Raw genomic sequence first — 22,702 nt, 5'->3', positions numbered from 1 at the left:
ATTAGAAAATTCAAAATTACATTGGTTTTTCCCTTCATTGTCATATTTAAAGCTATTTATAAAATATAAACTGAAAATATAAATTTAAGCTTGCCTGGGTATGAAGTATGTTTCAGTCTTAAACCGAAGCAGTTTTGTTAAATCGCACTGGCCATCATTAAAGAAGTGGCTGACACCACAGTCTGGGCCAAAGGCATCAGCAGCTCTTGGGAAAGATGAATAGTCAGGCAGTTGAGGTCTTCTGCTTCCATAAATCCCAGCAGCTATGCCTAACCAGGTCGTGGAGCAGTGGATAGAGCCTCGAACTGGGAAGCAGAGGACCCAGGTTCAAAACCCCAAGGTTGCCGGCTTGAGCAAGGGCTCACCAGATTGAGCCCAAGGTCGCTGGCTCGAGCAAGGGGTCACTCGGTTTGCTGTAGCCCCTCAGTCAAGGCACATATGAGAAATCAATCAATGAATAATTAAGGTGCTGCAACGAAGACTTGATACTTCTCATCTTTCTCCCTGTCTGTCCCTATCTGTCCCTCCATCACAAAAAAAAAAAAAAAAAAAATTCAAGCAGCTATGTTTTGTCACATATTGGGGTTCTATGTAAGATGTTTTAAAAATAGGTAACACAACCTACATTTTTTAAAAATCTGAAAACCACTGATCAGACACAAAAATCTACCAAGAGAAAAAAACCCTCAAATTTTCCAATGATTTTTTTCCCCCTTAATTGGCTAGGGAGAGCACATACAGCTAATATTTTTCTCAACATTCTACCAGGAAATAAGTAAATATATATATGTGTGTATATACATTTGGGGGAGCACGGTCACAACTTCAGATCATGCTACTTGATACAAGATTTTTAAAACCATAATTAAAACACTAACTCCATGCTGGAAAATGTATTTTAGTTCAAAACAAGAAGTGTTAAGTTCAATTACAAAAGAAAATCTTTGTGATTGAGCAATTCTTTTAAAAGCACACATTTGGAGGAAAAAGTCACCAAATGTTTTAGTAAGTTTGGAGGGAGAAAGGGGTGGGACACTTCAACTGGGCATTGAAAGAAATAAGATCAGGGAATTAAAGATATGGCCAAATAATTTTCTAGGAAAAGGATTTCAAGTATAAGATTCCAGAGATATTACAGAGGCTGAACAGAAAGGATTCAGCAATGGATTAAAAGCTATGGCCCTGGCCAGTTGGCTCAGTGGATGGACGTCGGCCCGCGTGTGGATGTCCCAGGTTAAATTCTTGGTCAGGGCATACATGAGAAGCGACCATCTCCTTCTCTTCCCCTTCTCTCTTCCTCTCTTGCAGCTAGTGGCTCTATTGGCTCAAGTGCTGGCCTCAGTCGCTGAGGACAGCTTGGTACTCAAGCATAGGTCCCAGATGAGGGTGCTGGTGGATCCTAGTTGGGGTGCATGTGGGAGTCTACCTCCCATCCTCTCACTTAAAAAAAAATGAAGCTAAGTGGATGAAAGAAAAAGAAATCAGAGATGATGCTAATGTCGAGTTTGGGTAAAGACTGTAAAAATTTGTTTCTTTTTTTTGTTTTTTGTTTTCTTTCCTACAGAGACAGAGAGAGGGACAGACAGGGACAGACAGGAAGGGAGAGAGATAAGCATCAATTCTTCTTTGCAGCACCTTAGTTGTTCATTGATTGCTTTCTCATATGTCCCTGTCTGGGGGTTACAGCAGAGCCAGTGACCCTTGCTCAAGCCAGCGACCTCTGTTCTCAATCAAGCCAATGACCAATGAGGTCATGTCTGTGATCCCACGCTCAAACCAGATGAGCCTGCGCTCAAGCCAGCGACCTTGGGATTTTGAACCTGGGTCCTCTGTGTCCCAGTCCGACACTCTATCTATCCACTGCCCCACAGCCTGGTCAGGTGTAAGAAGAACTTAAATGCTTAAAGCTAAAGGACTTTCAATATCTACACTTATTTATGTAAAGAGAATTTCAAAAGCATAACCAAGACACTTGACTGATAAAAATTTTATTTTTCATGCTAAAATTTTTACAAATTTTATTGTGTTATACACAATTACAAGAGTTAACAGTTACAGGTGAATTTAAAAAAAAGCATTTGGAGCACTCCTATTCATTTTACTATCATAAGCATGTTTTGTTACATGAACAGCAACAAGTTATAATTACAGAACTGATCAAGTTGGAAATTTAGTAAGTGTGTTACAATGGAGGCTTATACAAAATATAAACAAAGAGTAAGTGTCTAAACATAGTCTCCTATTCTATATTATTCTTTATTCCACAATTACAATCATGGGTTAGAATCTACCCAATAATGCCATCATTCAAATATCTGACCATGCAAAAGTCAAGTCAGTAAGCATTTCAAATCATTCTCCAAAATCTTATTTAATTTAGTTTTACAAGAAAATATAAGACACAACAAACAAGGCATGGCTTGCTGACACTTTGCCTAAAACAAACCATTATATAATGAAATTATGCATGTTTTGCCAGTTAGCATATGTTCCATGTCACACGATAATTAAAAGATGAATAGTATTTAAACAGCACTTAGAACCACCCAACTACAGCTGATTCCGTAACGCCCAGACTTCTAGTTGCTAAAATTCTGGGGGAAGTGAAACAATTTGAACTGTAACAGTCTACATGGTAGTAATATTACCTCTTGGCCATTGGCCCAATACTAATCCTTTCTGATTTTTAGTATACAAAATATGCTGAAAACATTTCTCTTAAACACATTTCATTTAATGTAATTAAACAGAAGGCAATAGTTTCCTTCTAGAAGAGTTAGAGTTAGCTATGAAAAATTTGATGTTTGCTAAATTAACTTATGAAATATTTTTAGGTGCAATAGACCATAGTGTATTTTTTAAAATTAGAGCCTATGCTAAACACATGAAAAAAGAATTACAAACATAATCAACCATATTAGTAGTTAAAAAAACTGAAAATTACTATTTCTCCCCAATAGTATCTTTATAAATATATTGCTTGCTTTCTTCTAAATTATGGATAAATTTCAAAGATCCACTGTGAAATTTATATTCTAAGCACAAAAATACACAACTTTAGTTCTAATCTCAAATTTCACTGACAAGTGAAATTTTTTACTTGAAATAAGTGGATCTGGGATATAGAAGTGAAATTTTTGATCAAAGCACATTGTAAATATATTTTTTCATGTAAAAATAAAAAATTTAAATAATGTTTAACAGTCTTTTTACCCTAACTTCTCAAACACACTTTTCTTAAAATAGTTTAAGATAAACATCTTATTTAAAATATGATTTTACAAAATAAATCAATTATTCTTAGATGTATTTGAGCCAAGTATTTGCTGCTTCCAGATGTGATGAGCTAAATATCATGACATTATGGTAAGCAGTCTTTGTCTTACAACCGAATAAACTTGAAATTCAATTTATACTGCTTGACAAGGAAGCCGATATATATTTATAAATTTAAATTATTTATAAATTTTAAAATTTACAAATTTAAAATTTATATATGAATAAATTATTTTCCATCTTTTAAAAGAAAACATCCTAACAGATAAGTATGAACATTTTAAAAATCAATGATAAACATTTTCAATATACCAAAGACCTACAAAATAACAAAGTATCCTTGATCCTTGAGCGACATGGATTTGAACTGCAGGGGCCAATTTATACACGATTGACCAGTGCAATTTAAACCCGCATTGTTTAAGGATCGAGTCTGTGGTTGGAAATCCCCATGTGCAGGTGGCCTGCTATATTTATCTGCCGATCATCTTCTGTATGGGAGGTCTATACCCCTTATTCTCTCCTCAGGGTTCAAGGATCAAACACCTCAATGTCTTAATATATTAAGTACAAAAACCAATATAGTAACCATTTTACAAATAAAACACTTTCAAAGACCAGAAAGAAAATGTGTTAATTGTAAGAGCAATCATGCTTGACTGAAACAGACTGGTTGTGTAACTTGAATCTGCCATTGACAATCTCAACCACATTTCTTAACTTCACTGAAATTCAATATTCTCAGATATAAAATGGGAGGCAACAACCTAATTGGGCTCTTCTGAGGAGTAACATAAAAGGTTAATACAGTACGTGACACAGTAAGTAAGCAAAAAATATTAGCTCTAATAGAGTGCCTTACTTTGGGGTCAAGTACCTAACCAATTATTTTCTTAAATAAGATGTAATCATTATATAAAAATTGTTTAAGAACTTTCCAAAAAAATAGCATGGGAGAGAGCTGGGGGAGTGCCTCCAATGAAATATCCAGAATTATATATATTTGAAGTCTAGGTTGCTTTTATTGTGTTTTGGCAGTCACTTCCCGTGTACTGTAACACCACAGTTATTCAAAACTACAATTCGGAAAATCTGAAGCGAATTCTATATTTTTAGAGAAAATAACTCATTGGTCTACACAAACAAAAAGGGTATAGAAAATCGGTACACAAATAAAACAAGTTATTTACATGTTATGTACTATATAATAACCATATTAGCAACTTATCTGGTATCGAGTTTTTCATATTGGTTATTATTTTAAGTCTAAAAAAATCTCTATTATTTATAAAGTCTATTCTGATGATGTATCAGTCATATCTTTATTAGAATGTTCAAGGAGTACTAAATTTTACAGAGATGTTAAGCTATATAGCTTATGCTCCAAAATGTTTTACTAGAGTTCGTTTCCCACTTAAAACATTTTAGGTAACTTAAAGTTACCCAAATCATAGTCCATCAATATTATTTTGATTGTCACTATTAAGTAGGTGAACAGTTTCTCTAATTTTTGATCATACTAATCTGAGTCAACAGGGCTTTCCAATGCATATTTTAAATGCTAGAGCACAGATATGGGAGACAGAAAAACCAGGTCTGCCCTAAACCATTTACTAAATATGTACACTCAGCAAGTCTCTCAACTTCTCCAGGTATTCCCTCCTCTTCTGAAAGACGAGGGTCCTACCATTTGTCTCACTCAGTGGTCCCCAACCTTTTTTGGGCCACGGACCGGTTTAATGCCAGAAAATATTTTCACGACCGGCCTTTAGGGTGGGATGGATAAATGTATCACATGACCGAGACAAGCGTCAAGAGTAAGTTTTAGAGAGATGTAACAGAGGGAATCTGGTCATTTTTTAAAAATGAAAACATTGTTCAGACTTAAATATAAATAAAATGAAAATAATGTAAGTTATTTATTCTTTTTCTGCGGACCGGTACTGGTCTGCGGCCCGGGGGTTGGGGACCACTGGTCTAACTCACAGGGCTATGGGAAATCGTGTAAGAAAAACATATGAAAGTACGCTGAAAAGGACACAGCACTGTATACCTGGAATGTCAACAAACAGAGGCTTGTTACAGTACTATACTTGGCTAGAATGAGCAGTCTATTCAAGGTGTAATTTAAGAGAAAGTTACTCTTGGAAGTATCAGGAAAAAATTGTAACATCTTCACCATGTCCTTTGGATTATGTCTGAGAGCAGTTTTAAAAAATGCACTGGTACCTATCCCATCACCATGTAAGAAATTACATTGGACTATGACCTAAGAGATGGATGATCCTCATTCATTCTTTGCAGATTTTTTTAAATGGCTGTAATTCAGCTTTACCTGAATGTGCTTCTGTAGTTTTATTAACTTATAGCCTACTCTAGGCTATAAATTACAGTTTTAAGCTTATTCTGTTACTTAACCCTCTCTGAAAGTAGTCATAGGTGATCCTTATTTCTCCGCTTCTGGTTTTTTACTTATTTTAAATTCTAGTGTGTGTTTTTTACTTGAACTCACAGAGAGTAGGTATAATTTTAATTTAGAAATTGAAGATGATATTCAAAATTAATCACTAAAAGTGTCCTCTCACTTTCCTGACTCTTTAGTAGGTACTGTGAATGTACTCTAAGAATATTAGAACCACAAATAAACAGAAAAATCTACATCCTTTACACTATATAATTTTCCAAGGTCTTTAAAAGATACAAAGCAAGAAAATAAATCGGGACTGCTTTTGTAGAAGACATATCTGAAGGATGAGTCTGAAGAAATGAATGTGATATTGGAGGAAACAGGACATGAGGACAAGGTGGGAACAAAACGAAACTGGTAAAATTTTGTAAAACATTACTTGGTGTTAACACATAATCACTGAAATGCTATTATATCTAGGTCTAAAGAGAAACTAGACAGTTGATTTGTCAGGGATGTAGGAACAGATTGGGAAGCCCTGATATAGATGATTGTTAAAGATATAGGAGTAGAAATTTTGAGGCAAAAGAGGGTCTAAATAACACTTATTAAAAGCTGCCAAAAGATAGAGGACAGGGGTGAAATGAAATGAGAATCATTTGAAAACACAAGTAGAATCCATACGCTAGAGCTAGAGGACTGTGCAGTTTCAAGGGGAAGGGAAGTAGTTAAAAAAGAAGGAAAAAAAATTAAAATTAGGATTTGGTTTGACTAGAAAGTCGTAACAAATGTAAAGGGTGATTTTTAGTTTAGCAGTAAGAATGGATGAATCAGCAGTGAAATAAAGGAAGACGAAATAGCTTAAAAAAAAAAAGTCAGTGCATTCCACCTATTTTAATGTTCACCCAGGAAAACGTGGAGAAAATGATATGGAAATACAGGGGAGACCTGAGTGTGTTTAAGGGCAGAAAGGAGGGCTTCATAGTAATTAAATAATTATTATTAACAATTAATCTAAATAACTGAATACAGCATATGTTTTAGAATTGCGAGTCAGACTGATAGAGACATTTTGACCTAAGTTAGGCACTTTGGGTTTGGGCAGGGGAACCTGACTTCTGTTACTAGGGAGCTGGTCCCCTACTGACAACCCCCAGCCTCACCTTCTGGTATCATAGTCAGCCCCTACACTCAGTGGTATGCTATTTAAAAGGTACTTAGGTCTTAATATGTGAAAAAGCAAAAAGCCCAATTGGTAAATAGAACTGAAAGTATAAAACCAGAAAGTAAGTTGGTCATTTAGGGGGGAGGGGGGAGGCATTCAGGGTAACCCTAGAATCTATGTAAACACAATTAATTAAATTAAAAAAATAAGTTGGTCATTTATAGGTGAAAACAATTTTAAATAAATTCCAAACCAAAAGAAAATAAACTTTAAAAATGTAATTGCTAGAGGCATGATATCCATGTGACGTACAAAGTAATTAAATTTTTAAAAGTGTAACATAGGTTTTATTTTGATATAGCCACCATCATTTAATGACAGGATTTCTCGGATAATTTCAACCAAAGAAATAATTTCCACCTCTAAAGCACGAAAAAAAATTGATGAGTTGGGTACCTAACAGTTGTGAAAAGTGTCTTCACGGTTTTTAGTATGAAAAGCAACATTAAAAAAGAAGCGGAGCATCAAAATATTTTATTCCAAATCTACTGTTTGCCTGATCTAATGTGTAAATGGAAACATATGCACATTCTGTAGGTTCCTAAATTTCATTTCCTGCTTTATTTTTAGGAGCAACTTACTTTAGTTTGAATCTGTATCACTTTATTTGACATTTATTAAAGCTATATAAAAGCCATGCACAGTTTATTTACAATATTGTACATTAACTATGTTTGAAGATTTACACAAAATTTCACAAAGCTGTAAGTAAAATGGAAAGACATGTGAAACACATTATTCTTAGAGACTTTAAAAATTTTAGGTACAGAATTTCGCCAAGATTATTTTGGTTTATAAGTGTTATTCAAGCACTGGCTTAAAATAACATGGACAAAAAAATGCAAATTAGTAAAATTCCATAAAACAAAAAACTAAAAATGTTGAGAGAAAAGATAAAATACCTTGTATTTGAAATACTCTCCTGTACCAATGGAAATTTATAAAACAGGAAAAAGGTTTATTCCTTCAAAGTCTTTCATAAAGAAAAGGCTATCAATAATAGTCTATAAAAACACTCAGAAATAAAGTTTCTCAAATTATGTTCATTGCCAAACTTATTATGTTTTCAGTACTGACTGGATCTGTGAATTTTAAATATTTATCGTCCTGTAGGGGAAGTCTCAGATCTCCCCCACTGGGGAGCAGGGCTGGAGGATGGGGGGAGAAGAAAGCCAATTCAGTAAATTTAGATTCAAGTAAAGGTCCTGGTACAAATATCATGAACAGAGTGGAGGAACTTGCAAGTCCACAAACTTTTAGCTGTATTCTTAAAATCAGAGTGTAAACTTTACGTCTGTTCAATGTAAGGTCTCCTGTCAGGAAGTAAGTACCTCAGCCTTCAGAGTCTACAAAGTATCAACAGGCATTTCTTCTCCGGCTGCATGCCTGGCGGGCTTTACTGCTGTGGCTGCAGCACGTTCAGATACTCAGATTGCCACAGCTGGTAAGTCGTGTTCCTTCCACAGTCCACATACTGGTACTTCTCCTGGGAGATCTGCTCAGGGTGCCCAAAGTATGTTGTTGTCACAGTGACTCTAAAAATAAAATAAATGGGCAGAAACTTTGAATAGTTACATATAAAAAAGTTTACTCAAGTGAGAGTACTTTTGTACATCAAAATTCTCTCCAGAGAGAGATTATTTCACATTCTGCACATGATTTTCTTGGGGAATATTTTCTCAACAGACAACAGAAATGCTGGCTGAGCAAGCCTATGGAAATAACTATTTACAACAAATAAAACTTTTTCAAAACCACCAATTTTTAGTTAAAAATACACATATAAGTTCATTACACCATTAAAAATCATACAGTACTCATCACAGGAAAAGGGAGACCCAAATGTTAGCTAATGGTGAAAATAACAAATCTGTAACCTACAATGTTTTGAACAGCTTAGGATAACACCCAATTTACAAACCAATTACATGCTTCTCCTCACTGATGCCAATCATCACTGACCTCAGCAGCCGGGAACTGAATGTGGAGTTCAGTCCTTCTACCCAGCCCCTGCCAATTTCCCGAGTTGCTAAGGGTCCAGGTTCACTCCTCGGCAGCCCTGTGATCCTGGCCTACTTCTTGAGCTCCTAGTCCCTCATTTGTAAAGTGGGCTAATACTTATTCAACATCAGAGCACTCCTTTAAGACTTCAAACCCAACTGAGACGGCACTGTAAAAATGCTGTGAATGCTCTAAGCTAATGTTATAAATCTGAAGTATAACAAACATTTCTTCCAAAAAAATTCATACTCACTGCATCATGAGTACTATGTTATGCACTTTGATGAATATCAGTGTACAGAAATCACTGTTAAAGAGAAAACAATGTGAATAAATGACTCCTATGACTATAAATTTACAAGTTTAATTTTAACTCTTCCTATGTTAAAGCTAACGAATACTATTAAGACATAAGAAATAAACATTATTGGTGGAGCATTTTCTCTAACTCAAATAATGATTAATATTTTCATGAGTCCTTATTCTAAAAGCAAATACGCTTTCCTACCACAGCAGCTATGGATAGTTTTAACATGGACCGCTATTTAGTTCTACTTTTTGTTCACCTTTCAAAATTTTACTAATCAGTTTGTTACTCAGAAATTCTATATCAGGCTGATATCAAATGATGATGGAAAGTTATCACTGTTTACCTTAACAAAAGTTAATTACCATGTATAACCAACTTAAAAGCTTTAGAACTTCAAACCATAGAGTATTATACATTATTAGGATGATTAATCTTCCTATTATTATAAGAGAAAGAATAGAATATATGAGAATATAGTTCTCTCAGCATAGTAAACAAAAAGTGGCATGGTATACATGATCCTAATTCTGAAAAATAAAAATTTATGTGTATAGATGTCTTATATAAATGTCATATATGGTGAGAACGGAGAACAGAAATGAGCAGAAGCCAAAAGGAATATTCCAAAATGTAGTCTTCTGACTGCTAAGATTATGGGAGATTAAATATGCATATATTTAATTCTTCATACTTTGTAATTTAATGAGAAAATTATTAAAAATCAGAACTTACTACATATAACTCATTTCCTCCGCTATGATAGTAGGTACTGTGTAATCAATCTGAAAGAAAGAAAATGAAAATAAACAGAGAATAGAATCGATAATCAAGTATTTCAGATACAGTTCACAACTTCAAAGAGTACAGAATCCTCCCCCTTTATAAGTCTGATGCTAAGACTTTTTCTTACACATTCATGGGATGCATTTCAAAGTCAAGTTTTTGAGAAAACTCCACCTCCCTCAAGTTAGTATGATAAAATTGAGGCTCATTGAACTTTTCCAAAATCGTTCATGCCTGAAGCATACCTGTTTCATATCCAGGGGTCCAATATTCGTTATGTTGTTTAAGCGTGCCTTTCCAATAACTGTTTTTGAAAACTGAACTTGTGCAGTGATGTTTTCAACTTCAATAGAATAATAATTATTGTTTGTTATATTTAATGTGTTCTGCAAAATAAAGGAAGTAATAAATGTATAAGTTATGTGAAAATAAACAAAACAAAGATGTAATCAAACTAATAAAAAATGGTATTAGTTGTGGGCATGCTTCATTATTAGAAGAAATAAAAGTTTTAACCAAAATGCCAAAGAAGAGGCTACGGGTGGACCAACGGTGATGAGAAGAGACTTGACTGGGGTGGGGAACACACAGTGCCACGTACAGATGACCTATCACAGAATTGTTCACCTGAAACCTATATAATTTTATTAACCAATGTCACCCCAATGTACATATTTGTGGCCTTAGCAAAAAAATTCAATAAAAATATTTTTTAAATTTCATGATATAAATGTTTACTCAATGTTAATATTGTAAGCTATTTCTTACTCTAATGAATACAAAGATGGGCATATAAAATTTTAAACAACACCTTAAATAAATTTTATTGTTTAAAAAAAACTGGTATTTTAACTTATACACATATAGAAATATCTACCACGTCACTATGGAGAAGAAATGGAATAGATTCAAGTCTGGTTGGCAGGAAAGAAATGCAGGTGAATCACTTTTATACTTAGGTAACAGCTGGGCCCAACTTCTCCAATTCTAACTCATGATTATCTCAAGTTCAGAATCAAATGTTAAACAAGGCCCTGGTCGGCTGGCTCAGTGGTAGAGCGTGAGCCTTGTGTGTGAGCCTGGGTTTGATTTCTGGACAGGGCACACAGGAGAAGCACCCATCTGCTTTTCCACTCCTCCCCCTCTCCTTTCTCTCTCTCGCGCACTCTCTCTCTCTCTCTTTCTCCCTCCCCCTCCTGCAACCATGGCTCCAGCGCATCAGCTCCAGATGCTGAGGATGGCTCCATGGAGCCTCTACCTCAGGCACTAAAAATAGCTCAGTTGCAAGCATGGCCCAGATGGACAGAGCATCGGCCCCAAACAGGGGGTGCTTGGTGGATCCTGGTCAGGGTGCATGTAGAAGTCTGCCTATCTCCCCTCCTCTCTCTTGAAAAAGAAGGGAAAAAAAGTAAACAGATTGTAAATATATATATTTTTTGCTAGCAATTAATTGTTTAATTCATCTTCCCCCCTAAAGGCATCTTCAAATGCCAAATGATTCTGTATATACAGTTGCTAGTATTTATTATTTGCCACTTTCAGCAGAACCAAAAATGACAAACAAGGTCAATACAGCAGATATATCAGAGAGCAAACTAACCCGTGTCACATTTAATATTCTCAACAGGGGCAAACGTGCTGCTTAACATCATAAGGAAATGAAGTATTTTTAATATAAGTTTTTACTTACTGTGATATTTAAGTATATTGTACGTTTTTGAACATCGTAACTGACGTATGCTGATTTTACACCAATGTATTTCACGTCAATAGAGCGAGGGAAAAGGAAAAACACAGCCAATCCGGAAATCAGCAGACAGACAAACACAGAAGCCATCACATACAGTTTTCTAAAAAGAAAATGGAGTGCATCAAAAATTACATAATGAAACATTTAGAATATTTTCAGCTTGAATTTTCCCCCTATAAGATGTACTTTATCAACTTTTTACATTATAAAAGTATTGAGTAGGGTTGGGTCTATTAAGTGGTAAAATGGTCTCCTTAAAAGATTTACCTAACTGGATACTGGGATTTCAGTTATAGGTAGAACATTACTGCAATGATTTCCAAACTGGGCTGCACATTAACATCAAAATAGGGCACTTTAAAAATACATAGATCCCAAGATTCCTTCCTGAATTCACTGAAGCAGAATTATCACATGTGAATTTTGCAATCATGAGTCCCTAAAGTGACTAGTCATCAGAACCACCTCTGAAGCTCTTAAAAAAAATGACACATCTACATGCCTCATTAATTTCACCCCACATTGTTATACAAGGTGTTAAAAAAAGATGGCCATATGTGTATCCACTTCTATAGTTCTGAGACTGTTTCTCTAGCCTGAGCCTCTTCTCTCCTTTATCTATATTCTTGCCCTGTGAAACTGGGTTCTCCCTCCAGCAGGTTCTCCCTTAGGACATGCCTGTCCTTTTGTAAGAGCTGTTACTGAGTTTCCTCAGGTCTTTGAGGGCTTAGGACAGTCTGGTTTCTTCTGATGTTCTCATGGCCCCTTAGTGGATCTCTGTGGCCTTTTCTGCATTCTCCACGCTTGAGCATGAGGAGTCCCCCATTTTATCAGGTTATTCTCAGACGTATTTGCTGGAAGTCCCGAGTGGGACCTCTTCTTTTGAGGTAAGAATTTGCTTTGGGTTTCAGGGGTCTCAGGACTCTGGGGAGCTCTCTAGCTGAGTCCTGTCACAACTCCCACACAGCTGCTCAGCAGGTTAGCTTCTTCTTGTCATGGTTTGAAGACTATTTTTATCCTGTGGCTAATGGGAACATCCTATCACCCATTATTTAAAAAAATTAACATGTTTCCCGGTGTGTGTTTCCTACTATTCTAGGTTTGCCTGTTTTAATAAACAAATTTGAAAAGATTCAGATACTACGCTGTTTTCAAGACCTTACCCCAACAAAGAATCTTTTTGATGACACAAAGCATATGAAAGAATTACTTAATAACCTGATAGCATTTTTCCTTTTAATAATGTTAACTAGATTATTATATATATTTGAAAAGAAATACCAAAAAACAAAAAAAAAAAAAAAAAAACCGCCCCAAATTTGCCACTCCCATAATCACTTACGTTCTTCTTGGCCTTAATCTCTGATCACTATACGGAATCAATGCCACCAGCTGGTTTTCTTGCCCTAAAAGTTAAAGAAGTTTAAACATTTATTAACATCATTAATTAAAAATACAGTGCCTACTTTTGGAAAAACCAAAGTGGTTCTCATCTCATTCCTTTAGTTAACTGCTCTAATAATCTTCAAAAATTATCTAGTAGAAGTTGAATTCTGGAGCCAATAATTGTGTTTTTTATATCTAGATGTTTAGCAACTGTAATATTATAAACAAAGAGAAAGAGTAATTGTTCACTGAAAAAAAGAAATCTAAAAAGTTCCAACTTTCTAAAAACCTGAATTTATCAGGCTTTCCTTAAACTTCATAACTTTTCATTAAGACTCTGATTTGGTTATCTGGACTAGAACAAAAAACATTGTTTCTTCTGTATCCAGAAACCCTTGTAACTACAGAGGTTCCTACGTCATCTTCCCTAAAAACCAAAACTGACATGCTGTACGATAATGACCCATCCGGGACTCTTTCTGGATACATCGCTTTTTAACTAAGTTAAGCTAAATCCATATACTTTAATGGATAAATGAATTTTTAAACACCAATTTTCCAATCCATCAGAACCTGGCTCTTTGTATTAACTATATTAAAGCACCATAGCCAGAGTCTCCATTAATGCTTTCTATAATGCTTCCATTATTTGTCCCAGATCCCTCACAATTCCCCCATTTACACACACACCCCCACACACATATATTATGTATATTATTTCTCTTTGTGTGTATATACGCATCATATCTTGTTTGGTGGTATTCATTTGGCTAAATTACAATCCTGGTTAAAACCAACCCTTTAGCTATTAGGCCTAAATCCACACAATTAAATGTGGATAGAAAAGAAACATACAATTATGCTCACTAGTCTCATTTTACATCATAAATCTCAAGTGGCCCTTACTGATGCCAATAATCATATAATATTTCCTTAGTTCCCACTCTCAACCTGACATTCTGAGACCACAGTTTCGCCTGACCCGGCGGTGGCACAGTGGATAGAGCATCGGACTGGGATGCAGAAGGACCCAGGTTCGAGACCCGGGGGTTGCCAGCTTGAGCACGGGATCATTTGGCTTGAGCAAAAAGCTCACTAGCATGGACCCAAGGTCACTGGCTCGAGCGGGAGTGTTACTCAGTCTGCTGAAGGCCCGCGGTCATGGCACATATGAGAAAGCAATCAATGAACAACTATAGTGTCACAATGAGACCAGTTTCCTAACTTCAACCTCTTTTGAAACCTCCAAGATCTTCCTCCGACACTCACTCGGAATGTAGCAAACAGAAGAGAACTTTCACAAGCTCCACCTGCACGACCACAGGCTCTACCTTCTCTCCGGTTACTAAGAGTAGCCCTCTGTACTTGTGCACTAGATCTAATAATTCTCCCGTCTCCTGCATTATCGGTGCTTTCTCTGTGTATCATTTTCATTAGCATACAAACATACTATTCACTCCGTCTTAAGGAAATCCCTCCCTTGCCCTCACAGCTCCCTCCAGCTATACCACTTTTCTCTCCTTTCCTACACAAACTCCCCCCAGAAACTGTCTGCCCACTGTATAACTTCCCTCCGCCTAGGCTCTCTGGATCCCACTCTCCACATGACACACATATTTATGCAGGCTACCAAAACCGTTCTTTAAAGGTCTCTAGTGGTCAATACATCATCAAAATCCAATGGTCAGTTCTCAGTCCTCACATTAACTGATCTCTCAGTAGCCTCTAACACAGTCGATCATTCTTTCCTCCTTGGTACACAGTCTACATTTATCTTCCAGGACAGCACAGGCAGATCTCCTCCTCCTATTCTAGCTGCTCTTTCTCATTGTCTTTGCTAATTCTTTTCCATGTAACTGACCTCAAAATATAATGTCCCAGGGTTGAATGCCAAGGTTTCTTCACGCTACCTAACGTGGCGATCTTAAAACACACCAGTAAGCCAGGACAAGTGGAATAGGAAAATGAAGTTAAACGGCCAAGCAGCTTCCAGCCTTCCCGTAAATTGCAAAATCCTATCTTCCCTAACCAAGGACACAAGGAATAAATAGTTTACACTTTTCCTCCCCAGCAAGAGGATAAATAGCTTAAATCACTTTACTGAGACAGATAGCAGAAATCCAATAGTACCATTTGCCAACCACATCCAAGGACAGATGAAGTTAGGAAAAGAAATCTCATTTTGGTACTAAAGCAAAAAGCTGATAAATATTCTACTGAGTTCTCCCCTAAACTCTCAGTCTTTAAAACCTTCAAGACAAGGACCCAGCATGCACTCTCCCTCCTGGGAGCATGCCATGCCTCTCCCTTCCCCCCTTCTTTCCTCATAGGCATGCATCTCCTAAACCAGGGGTCGGGAACCTTTTTGGCTGAGCGAGCCATGAACGCCACATATTTTAAAAGGTAATTTCTGTGAGAGCCATACAACGACCCATGTACATTACGCATTATCCAATAAAAATTTGGTGTTGTCCCAGAGGACAGCTGTGATTGGCTCCAGCCACCCGCAACCATGAACATGAGCGGTAGGAAATGAATGGATTGTAATACATGAGAATGTTTTATATTTTTAACGTTATTTTTTTTTATTAAAGATTTGTCTGCAAGCCAGATGCAGCCATCAAAAGAGCCACAGCTGGCTCGCAAGCCATAGGTTCCTGACCCCTGTCCTAAACTCTAGGAACCCCATGAGACTTGCAACCGGGGGAGCAATGGGCAGTGGAGGCTCTCTCCTGTTGTATTTTCTACCCTAAGCCCTTCCTTGTTTCACTGTCCCCAGCTTTAACAAATGTACTCAAAATCTCTGGGACTCGTGTTGTGAAATCTTTCCTGCATGACGTCAAGAACCAACACACCACAGGTCTGCCTCAGACAGACGCGCTCCAGGCCCGCTCCTTCCCCAGTAACATTCTCACCCATGTCAGCTTTAAGTATCACCCGTGCACTGCTAACTCCAGCATACACCTTGCACTTGAATTCTAGGCTTTCAATGTGATAAGGTGCCAGGAAGCTATAAAACTTAGCATTAGCAACAGCATTTTAGAGAGGAAAAGGTAGGCTTCTTACCCCCTCCTTTCTGTGGAGAAAGGAAAGAGAATGCAGGAGGAAGGGCTTGCAAGGGCAACTGGGTCAGCTAAGTCATAATTTACAGAGCAAAGAAGACAGAACTGATCTGAAAACCCCTTCCTCTTCTCTTTTCTTAAAAGCCTTCAGAACAGAATGTTTATGTACCTTAATTAAGAATTCCTACACTCTGACTCACCCTCCCATCCTAGAGTCATGAGTGTCCTATACCTCTAGACAAAGGGATCACAAGTCCCTCCTTACCTACCCCAATCAGTACGTGATTCTGTCTGTAAAGCAGGTTCAGAACTGCATTGGGCCTACATGATTTGGGATTGTTCCCAGTGTAGCTAGCTGGCTAATAAACTCCTCTTTTGAAATTTTCCTGTAACTTGGGTGTTTTTGTGGAACTTGCTAGTCACTCTATATTTCTGGAGGCTCCAGTGAGATCCCAGCATTCCGTGTCACTGGGTAGAGACTCCCAGACCGACTGCCTCTCCGGAGGTTGCCCGCCCTGCTGGATCTCTAGGAGAGGCGTCCCCTGAGACATTCCAGGGCTCCAGTGTTCCTGTGGGTCTCAGACAACACCCTGGCAGACACCCCCGGTCCCCAGATTCAGCGGAATCCAGGATACAAATTCTGACCTCCAGAGGTAAGTAAAGCAGATCTTTTGCTTTACTATATTCTGGTTTTTTGGGACTAGTCAATCTGGAACTGTTGCTACTGAGAATCGGACGCAATCAGACTCAATCAATGGGCTCTCCAGGGCCAAGACATTGGAGAAGAGTTAACGTGTTCTTAGGGAAGACATCAGTGGGGACTGAGTAAGTCCTGCCTCAGGCTCCCCAAGACACGTGTGGGCAGATAAAATATATTATGCTCACTTTGTTAAAGATGGCGCTGCCCACATGGAAGCCTGTCGCTCAGGTGATATTAATGTGTGTTGGGGGCAGGCTGTGGGCAGGCTGTGGGCAGGCAGGATCCTTGTAGCCTGGGGCTTGGTTTTAGGACTAAGCCTTTCCCACTCTTTTTGTGTGGGGTGGTGCAATCCCATCATGCCTCAGATAAGTGACTTTGTATCAGAGACTTCCTTATTTTGTATATTGGATTAAAAGGTTTTGATTTCTACACTATAAAATGAGGGCAGAACAGGAGCTTGCTCTCTCTTAGTTCCTGAGATTAACATTAGAGGAGAGAGCAGAGAAAGGCCACGTGGAGGAGGCCAGGAGAAGCAGCCAAGATGGCGGAGTGTTGAGTGAGAAGCCAGTTTGTGCAGAGTGTGTGCAGGGAGAAGGAAGGAGATGGGGAACAGAGGTGAATAAGTCTGGTGAGCTAGAAACCTTTGATTCTAGGAAACTCAGATAAGTCAGTAGCTTTGTGAGCACTGAATGTGAGTTTGGGAGCCCAGTGTGTGTTTTTACTTGCCCGCCGGGTGCAAGCTAGGAGTAAAGATGATGGTCCATCAGTTTTTGGCTCCGTTGTTTCTTTACCGACTGTCCAAATCCAATGCGACCCAGCATGGGCCAGGTGGCTGTGATAGTGGCCTTAGATACTGGCTTTACAACATGTCTGTTTGTGTTACCTGTCTATGCCGAGATCTCATTCTTTGCTCTTATTGTGTCTGTCTAAAAACCCGAGTGGTTGGTGTCTGAATGGGGATCTCTGGTGCCTGCACCTAAGTTTCCAGTTTATGGCTTCACCACTGCTACGAGATGCCTAACCTAAGCTCCCGCAAGGGATGCTGCCAGGCGGGCACCTGAGTAGCCCCTCACAGGGCATCCTCTTTTCTTGTTCATTAAACTGTGTTGAAAAGTCAAGTGTAATGTAAATAGTGAATTGTCTGTCTTGTAGGTTCTCTTTGTTTGTCAGGGAAATCTCTGGTGCAATTTCAATTAGAAATTTCTGGCTTAAAACCAGAAGGCAAAGGTGAAGGGAAATTCATAAACTCCATATAGTTTAGTGGCCGTCTGCCGGAAGCTGAGGGCAACCTCTTCCATCTCCGGGTCTGACCTGGTCAGGGATGTATACTGACCGGCCTATACTAAGGAAAGCGAATATCCAAAGGAGGACTCAGAAGATGACGGTTGTCACTTTTGAAAGGTAACTCTGAGAAAACCGTTCTAAAGCCCACAAATTATAAAAAATAGCAAAGCAAAATTCATAGAAATGTTATATTGCTTAAAACTGACTAAAGATCTAAGAGAGTGCTGGAGGAAGTATAGAGTACAAACTAGTTTCAGATAGCCACAAAGTTTTACCCATTTGGAAGATACCAGATAGGAATGATATTCCTACTACGGGGTCTGCAGATCACTATTCCTAACCTTAACTTTAGGCATCTGTATACTCAACAGGTTCATGCGCCCTGTTAAAATGAGTCGATGATTTGACTCATGATACAAAACCAGTGGCGAATATGATAAGGTGCCAAGAAACTATAAAACCTAGCATTAGCAACGCCATTTTAAAGAAGAAAAGTCAGGCTTCTTACCCCCTCCTTTCTGTGGAGAAAGGAAAGAGAATGCAGGAGGAAGGGCTTGCAAGGGCAACTGGGTCAGCTAAGTCATAATTTACAGAGCAAAGAAGACAGAACTGATCTGAAAACCCCTTCCTCTTCTCTTTTCTTAAAAGCCTTTAGAAAAGAATGTTTATATACCTTAATGAAAAATTCCTACACTATGACTTAACCTCCCATCCTAAAGTCATGAGAGTGTCCTATACCTCTAAACCAGGGGTCCCCAAACTACAGCCCGCAGACTGCATGCAGCCCCCTGAGGCCATTTATCTGCCCCCACCGCACTTCTGGAAGGGGAACCTCTTTCATTGGTGGTCAGTGAGAGGAGCACTGTATGTGGCGGCACCGCAAAGTGCGGCATCGGTCACATACAGTACTACTTCCATTCTGTTTTTTTTACTTTAAAATAAGATATGTGCAGTGTGAATAGGGCTTTGTTTAGTTTTTTTTATAGTTTGACGGTCTGAGAGACAGTGACCTGGTCCCCTGTGTAAAAAGTTTGGGGACCCCTGCTCTAGACAAAGGGATCACAAGCCCCTCCTTACCCACCCCAACCAGTAAGTGATTTTGTCTGTAAAAGCAGGCTCAGAACTGCATTGGGCCTACATGATTTGGGATTGTGCCCCGTGTAGCTAGCCGATTAATAAACTCCTCTTTTGAAATTTTCCTGTAACTTGGGTGTTTTTGTGGAATTCACTAGTCACCTACAACACCAATAAGACTGCCTACCGAACATACCCACTCAGGTGGCACATACACATATCCAAACATACGTAACTAATTTTGACCTCCCGATCTCTCCCGCCTTAACACACTCAAACCCTTTTTCCATCCTAATAAATAGCTACTCCATTATTCCAGTTGCTCAGACAAAAAGTACCTTTGGAGTTATCCTTGATTTCCTACAATCCAACTCCAGGCTGCCAAAAAAGCCTAGTGGCTATACCTCAAAAATATATCCAGGTAATGCCCCCCCCCCCCCACATTAATCACGTCAACTAAACCCTTTTATTCTCAGTTACTACCAAAGATAACATTCAAAGGCCAACTCAAATATAAACTTCCCCAATGCAAGGCATTTCTAAAAGATGCTGGGAGACCTTCTCCTGACGCTCTGCCCTTCCCTGGGGGCTTATCCAGAATCACATTATCAACACTGACCAACAGAAAATGAAAGGAGCACAAAGGTACTTCTATTATTTCTATTGTTGCCGCTGCTCCTAAAGTAGCCTACAGTAGCACATGGGGATGACTCCTTTCTGATCTCTCCTATATGATAGGCCACAAACTGGTTTCCCCCCTATTTGACTCATCATCACATCTTATCCCTCTACAGTAGTTCCTCTTGTGCAAATGCCTGGCATCATTCTTTAAAGGGAAAACAGTGCTACATACCCCTAGGAATTCTTCCTGTTCCTTGACAAGTAGGGCAAGTGACACTATCTCTTCCTGTAAATTCCACATACGGAAACTGCGAGACATCTCCATTTCTTCCATCTTCATTATGGGCTTCGTTATTAATCAATCCATTCCTCATGTTTTCAGTGGATGCGACTCCCCCATAAGCATCTTCTTTATTTGAATGCAAAGGCAAATGCGAAAAAGACTTTCCCATGTCTAAAGAAAAAAAATAATCTTACAGTAAACTTCAAGAAAAGAATATATACTCAAGAACATTATGGGATATTTACCCCAATCTAATTAATTCAGAAAAACTTCAGAGAATGATCAAACATTCAAACTACTTTGGAGATTAGAATTACATTCAATCAAAGTAATGTCTGAAACAAAGAGCCATTTACTAGAGTCCAAAAGTGTTTTTTCTAACAAAATATTGTACAATGATATCATATCAGACTTGTGATGAGGATAGGCTTTCAAACAACATTACAATTTAACAAGTCTACTATTTGGATTCTCTGAAAAGTAACATGTGGGTTTCACGTTTTTAGAATAGAGCAAAACCACATTTTCCCTTAAAACCAATGATCTCTGAAGGCAAACGCTGCTGTGGGCAGACAACAAGTAAATTCAGAGTAGTATTTTTCATCCGTTTAAAATTTATGCTCCTTTGTGAAAAATAAATTTACAAATCCCTATTACCCTCACATTTCTTGCTTTAAACATTTACAAACACTTGCAACAAAAACAACTCAAAACCCAAATCTTACAGGTTTTTTATTCTCTAATTCAGCAATTGGCCAAGTTAAAATAATGAAATTAATAATTCAAAATATTGACTATAATTTAACCATAAAAAAACAAAAATTTAGAACATTAATTTCAAAATTTTAAGATGACCGTATCAAAAAATAACACGGAGAATATTAAATATAAATTTAAAGCCAAGTTTCTATATGAATTAGTACCTACACAAAAATAATTTCTGCAGGTAGGTAATGCAGTAAGATTGCAGGAAAGTTGTTCTTTTAAGAATGAAAAGAACTCTGATATAATCCAATCTGCTGTTATTGAGGGAAAACTAATAAAGAAATAAAGCAAATTTTTAAAATAAAATATTTCTTCTTTCTAAATTTGATCATATACTTTTTACCAGTTCCTAAAAAGAGATTATGGACACTCATACAAAAAGATAAATGATATTTCTTTAAAAAGTTGATTTGAATAGGCTACTGATACTCAAAATAATTCAATGTTGAAAAATTTGCCTTTTAAAACTGGCATGCCACACATGTATTGAAGTCACTCAACACAGTGTAAGCAGGTGTTGAGTGACTTCACTAAAAAAACACTATTCAACCAGTAGACAAACAAAATTATAGAATGATGAATAAAGATGCTTATATTCACTATTTTTTTAAAAAAAACCTATGCACAAATTGTCCATGTAAGTTCAAAAACATAATTTATGACTTCTAAAAATGCACTATCTTCTCTTGATTTGTTTTAATGACATTAAATCCCAACCAAACCAACACTTGCCAGACACAGGTGGTTCAAGGGTGAATTACTTTCACTGTCCCCACACTAGAATGCCTTCTGGGAAAAAAAGCAGAAAGCAAAACCAGTGACTGTGTCTGGACCTCATCTAACAGTTGCCTGGATCCAGTCTGCCTCTGACAGGTGTTTGTTTCATCAGAGCGATGGACGAGCCCCAGACCTTGTCAGGCACCGGGCATCCCTGCCCTTCCACTACGTAGATTTTCCCCAGAGCACTGATGAACTTAACCTCTTTTATTGCTGGAGGCCGCTTGGTGCACAGAGCGGTTCTAGGCCCCCTTCTCTTCCCTGTGCTCAGTGTTTGCTTGTCACCCCCGACACCTCAATCTTTAAATGTACTGACGACCAACATTGATCTCAGACTTCGTATGGGGGGGGGGGGAGTACAGCGCTCCATTCTGTTTAAATGGGTCACGATTTTCTGCGATACGACGAAAGCCAGATCCTTTCGTCAGTTACATAAAAGAAAACCAGCACAAAGCCTACTCTGGAAAGGTTAAAATTAAGATGCAAGAAAACTCAAAAATCGCAAACCCTGGGGCCACCTGGCCGCACAGGGTGTGGGGCCTGCAATGGAGCCAGTGCGTCGGGCTGGGACCACAGCCGCAGCCCCCTCGGCAGGAGTCCCGGTCTGGGTAGGAGGTGACACCACCACCCGCGACACAGCCCCGAGCTCCGCCCCCGCCGCCCGGAGGGCCCAGCTCCCCGGCGGCCTCCGCTCCCCCCGCTCGGCTGGCCCCGGGCGCGCGTCCTCGGCCCGCTCCGGAAGGGGCCGTGGGGGCTGCGCGGCCGGGGTCGCTCACCGGTACGCGGGGCGCTGGGCAGTCCCGAGATGCTCCGGCGCGGACAGGCCTGAGGACGGGGTCACGGAGTCCGCAGTCCCGGGCGCTGGGGCTGGAGTGACCCGCCTGCTGCAGGGTCGCCGCGGCGTCGGGGGGGAGGGGCAGCGCAATGATGGAATCGGCTGACTCCCGACCCGACTCCCACCTGCCGCCTCGCGCCTGCGCAGAGCGCTCTCGTAGGAG

General features: G+C 38.7%; 1 protein-coding gene across 1 annotated transcript; it reads right to left on the bottom strand.

The window, feature by feature from the left end:
• Positions 1-1,972: 1,972 nt before the first annotated feature.
• On the bottom strand, positions 1,973-22,668 carry TMEM106B (transmembrane protein 106B). Its single transcript, XM_066238338.1, has 8 exons — positions 22,481-22,668; positions 20,112-20,333; positions 13,095-13,158; positions 11,693-11,852; positions 10,248-10,388; positions 9,952-10,001; positions 9,163-9,216; positions 1,973-8,443 (listed from the first exon to the last, which is right to left on the bottom strand). The coding sequence occupies exons 2-8, from the start codon at positions 20,329-20,331 to the stop codon at positions 8,305-8,307; spliced, it is 828 nt and encodes a 275-aa protein (XP_066094435.1). The 5' UTR covers positions 20,332-20,333; positions 22,481-22,668; the 3' UTR covers positions 1,973-8,304.
• Positions 22,669-22,702: the final 34 nt, after the last annotated feature.

The sequence above is a fragment of the Saccopteryx bilineata genome, chromosome 7 (assembly GCF_036850765.1).
Source record: "Saccopteryx bilineata isolate mSacBil1 chromosome 7, mSacBil1_pri_phased_curated, whole genome shotgun sequence".
NCBI lineage: Eukaryota > Metazoa > Chordata > Mammalia > Chiroptera > Emballonuridae > Saccopteryx > Saccopteryx bilineata.
The sequence above is the reverse complement of the archived record's forward strand: the minus strand, read 5'-3'. Positions and strand labels throughout refer to the sequence as shown.

What these genes read in the sequence shown, in the direction of transcription:
- TMEM106B (XM_066238338.1), bottom strand. Translation starts at nt 20,331, where the DNA reads ATGGGAAAGTCTTTTTCGCATTTGCCTTTGCATTCAAATAAAGAAGAT. An exon ending in AACAGGAAGAATTCCTAGGG is followed by an intron (nt 13,159 to 20,111) that starts GTATGTAGCACT and finishes TTTAACTTTTAG; the next exon opens with GGCAAGAAAACCAGCTGGTG. An exon ending in GACCCCTGGATATGAAACAG is followed by an intron (nt 10,002 to 10,247) that starts GTATGCTTCAGG and finishes TCTTTCTTTCAG; the next exon opens with ATTGATTACACAGTACCTAC.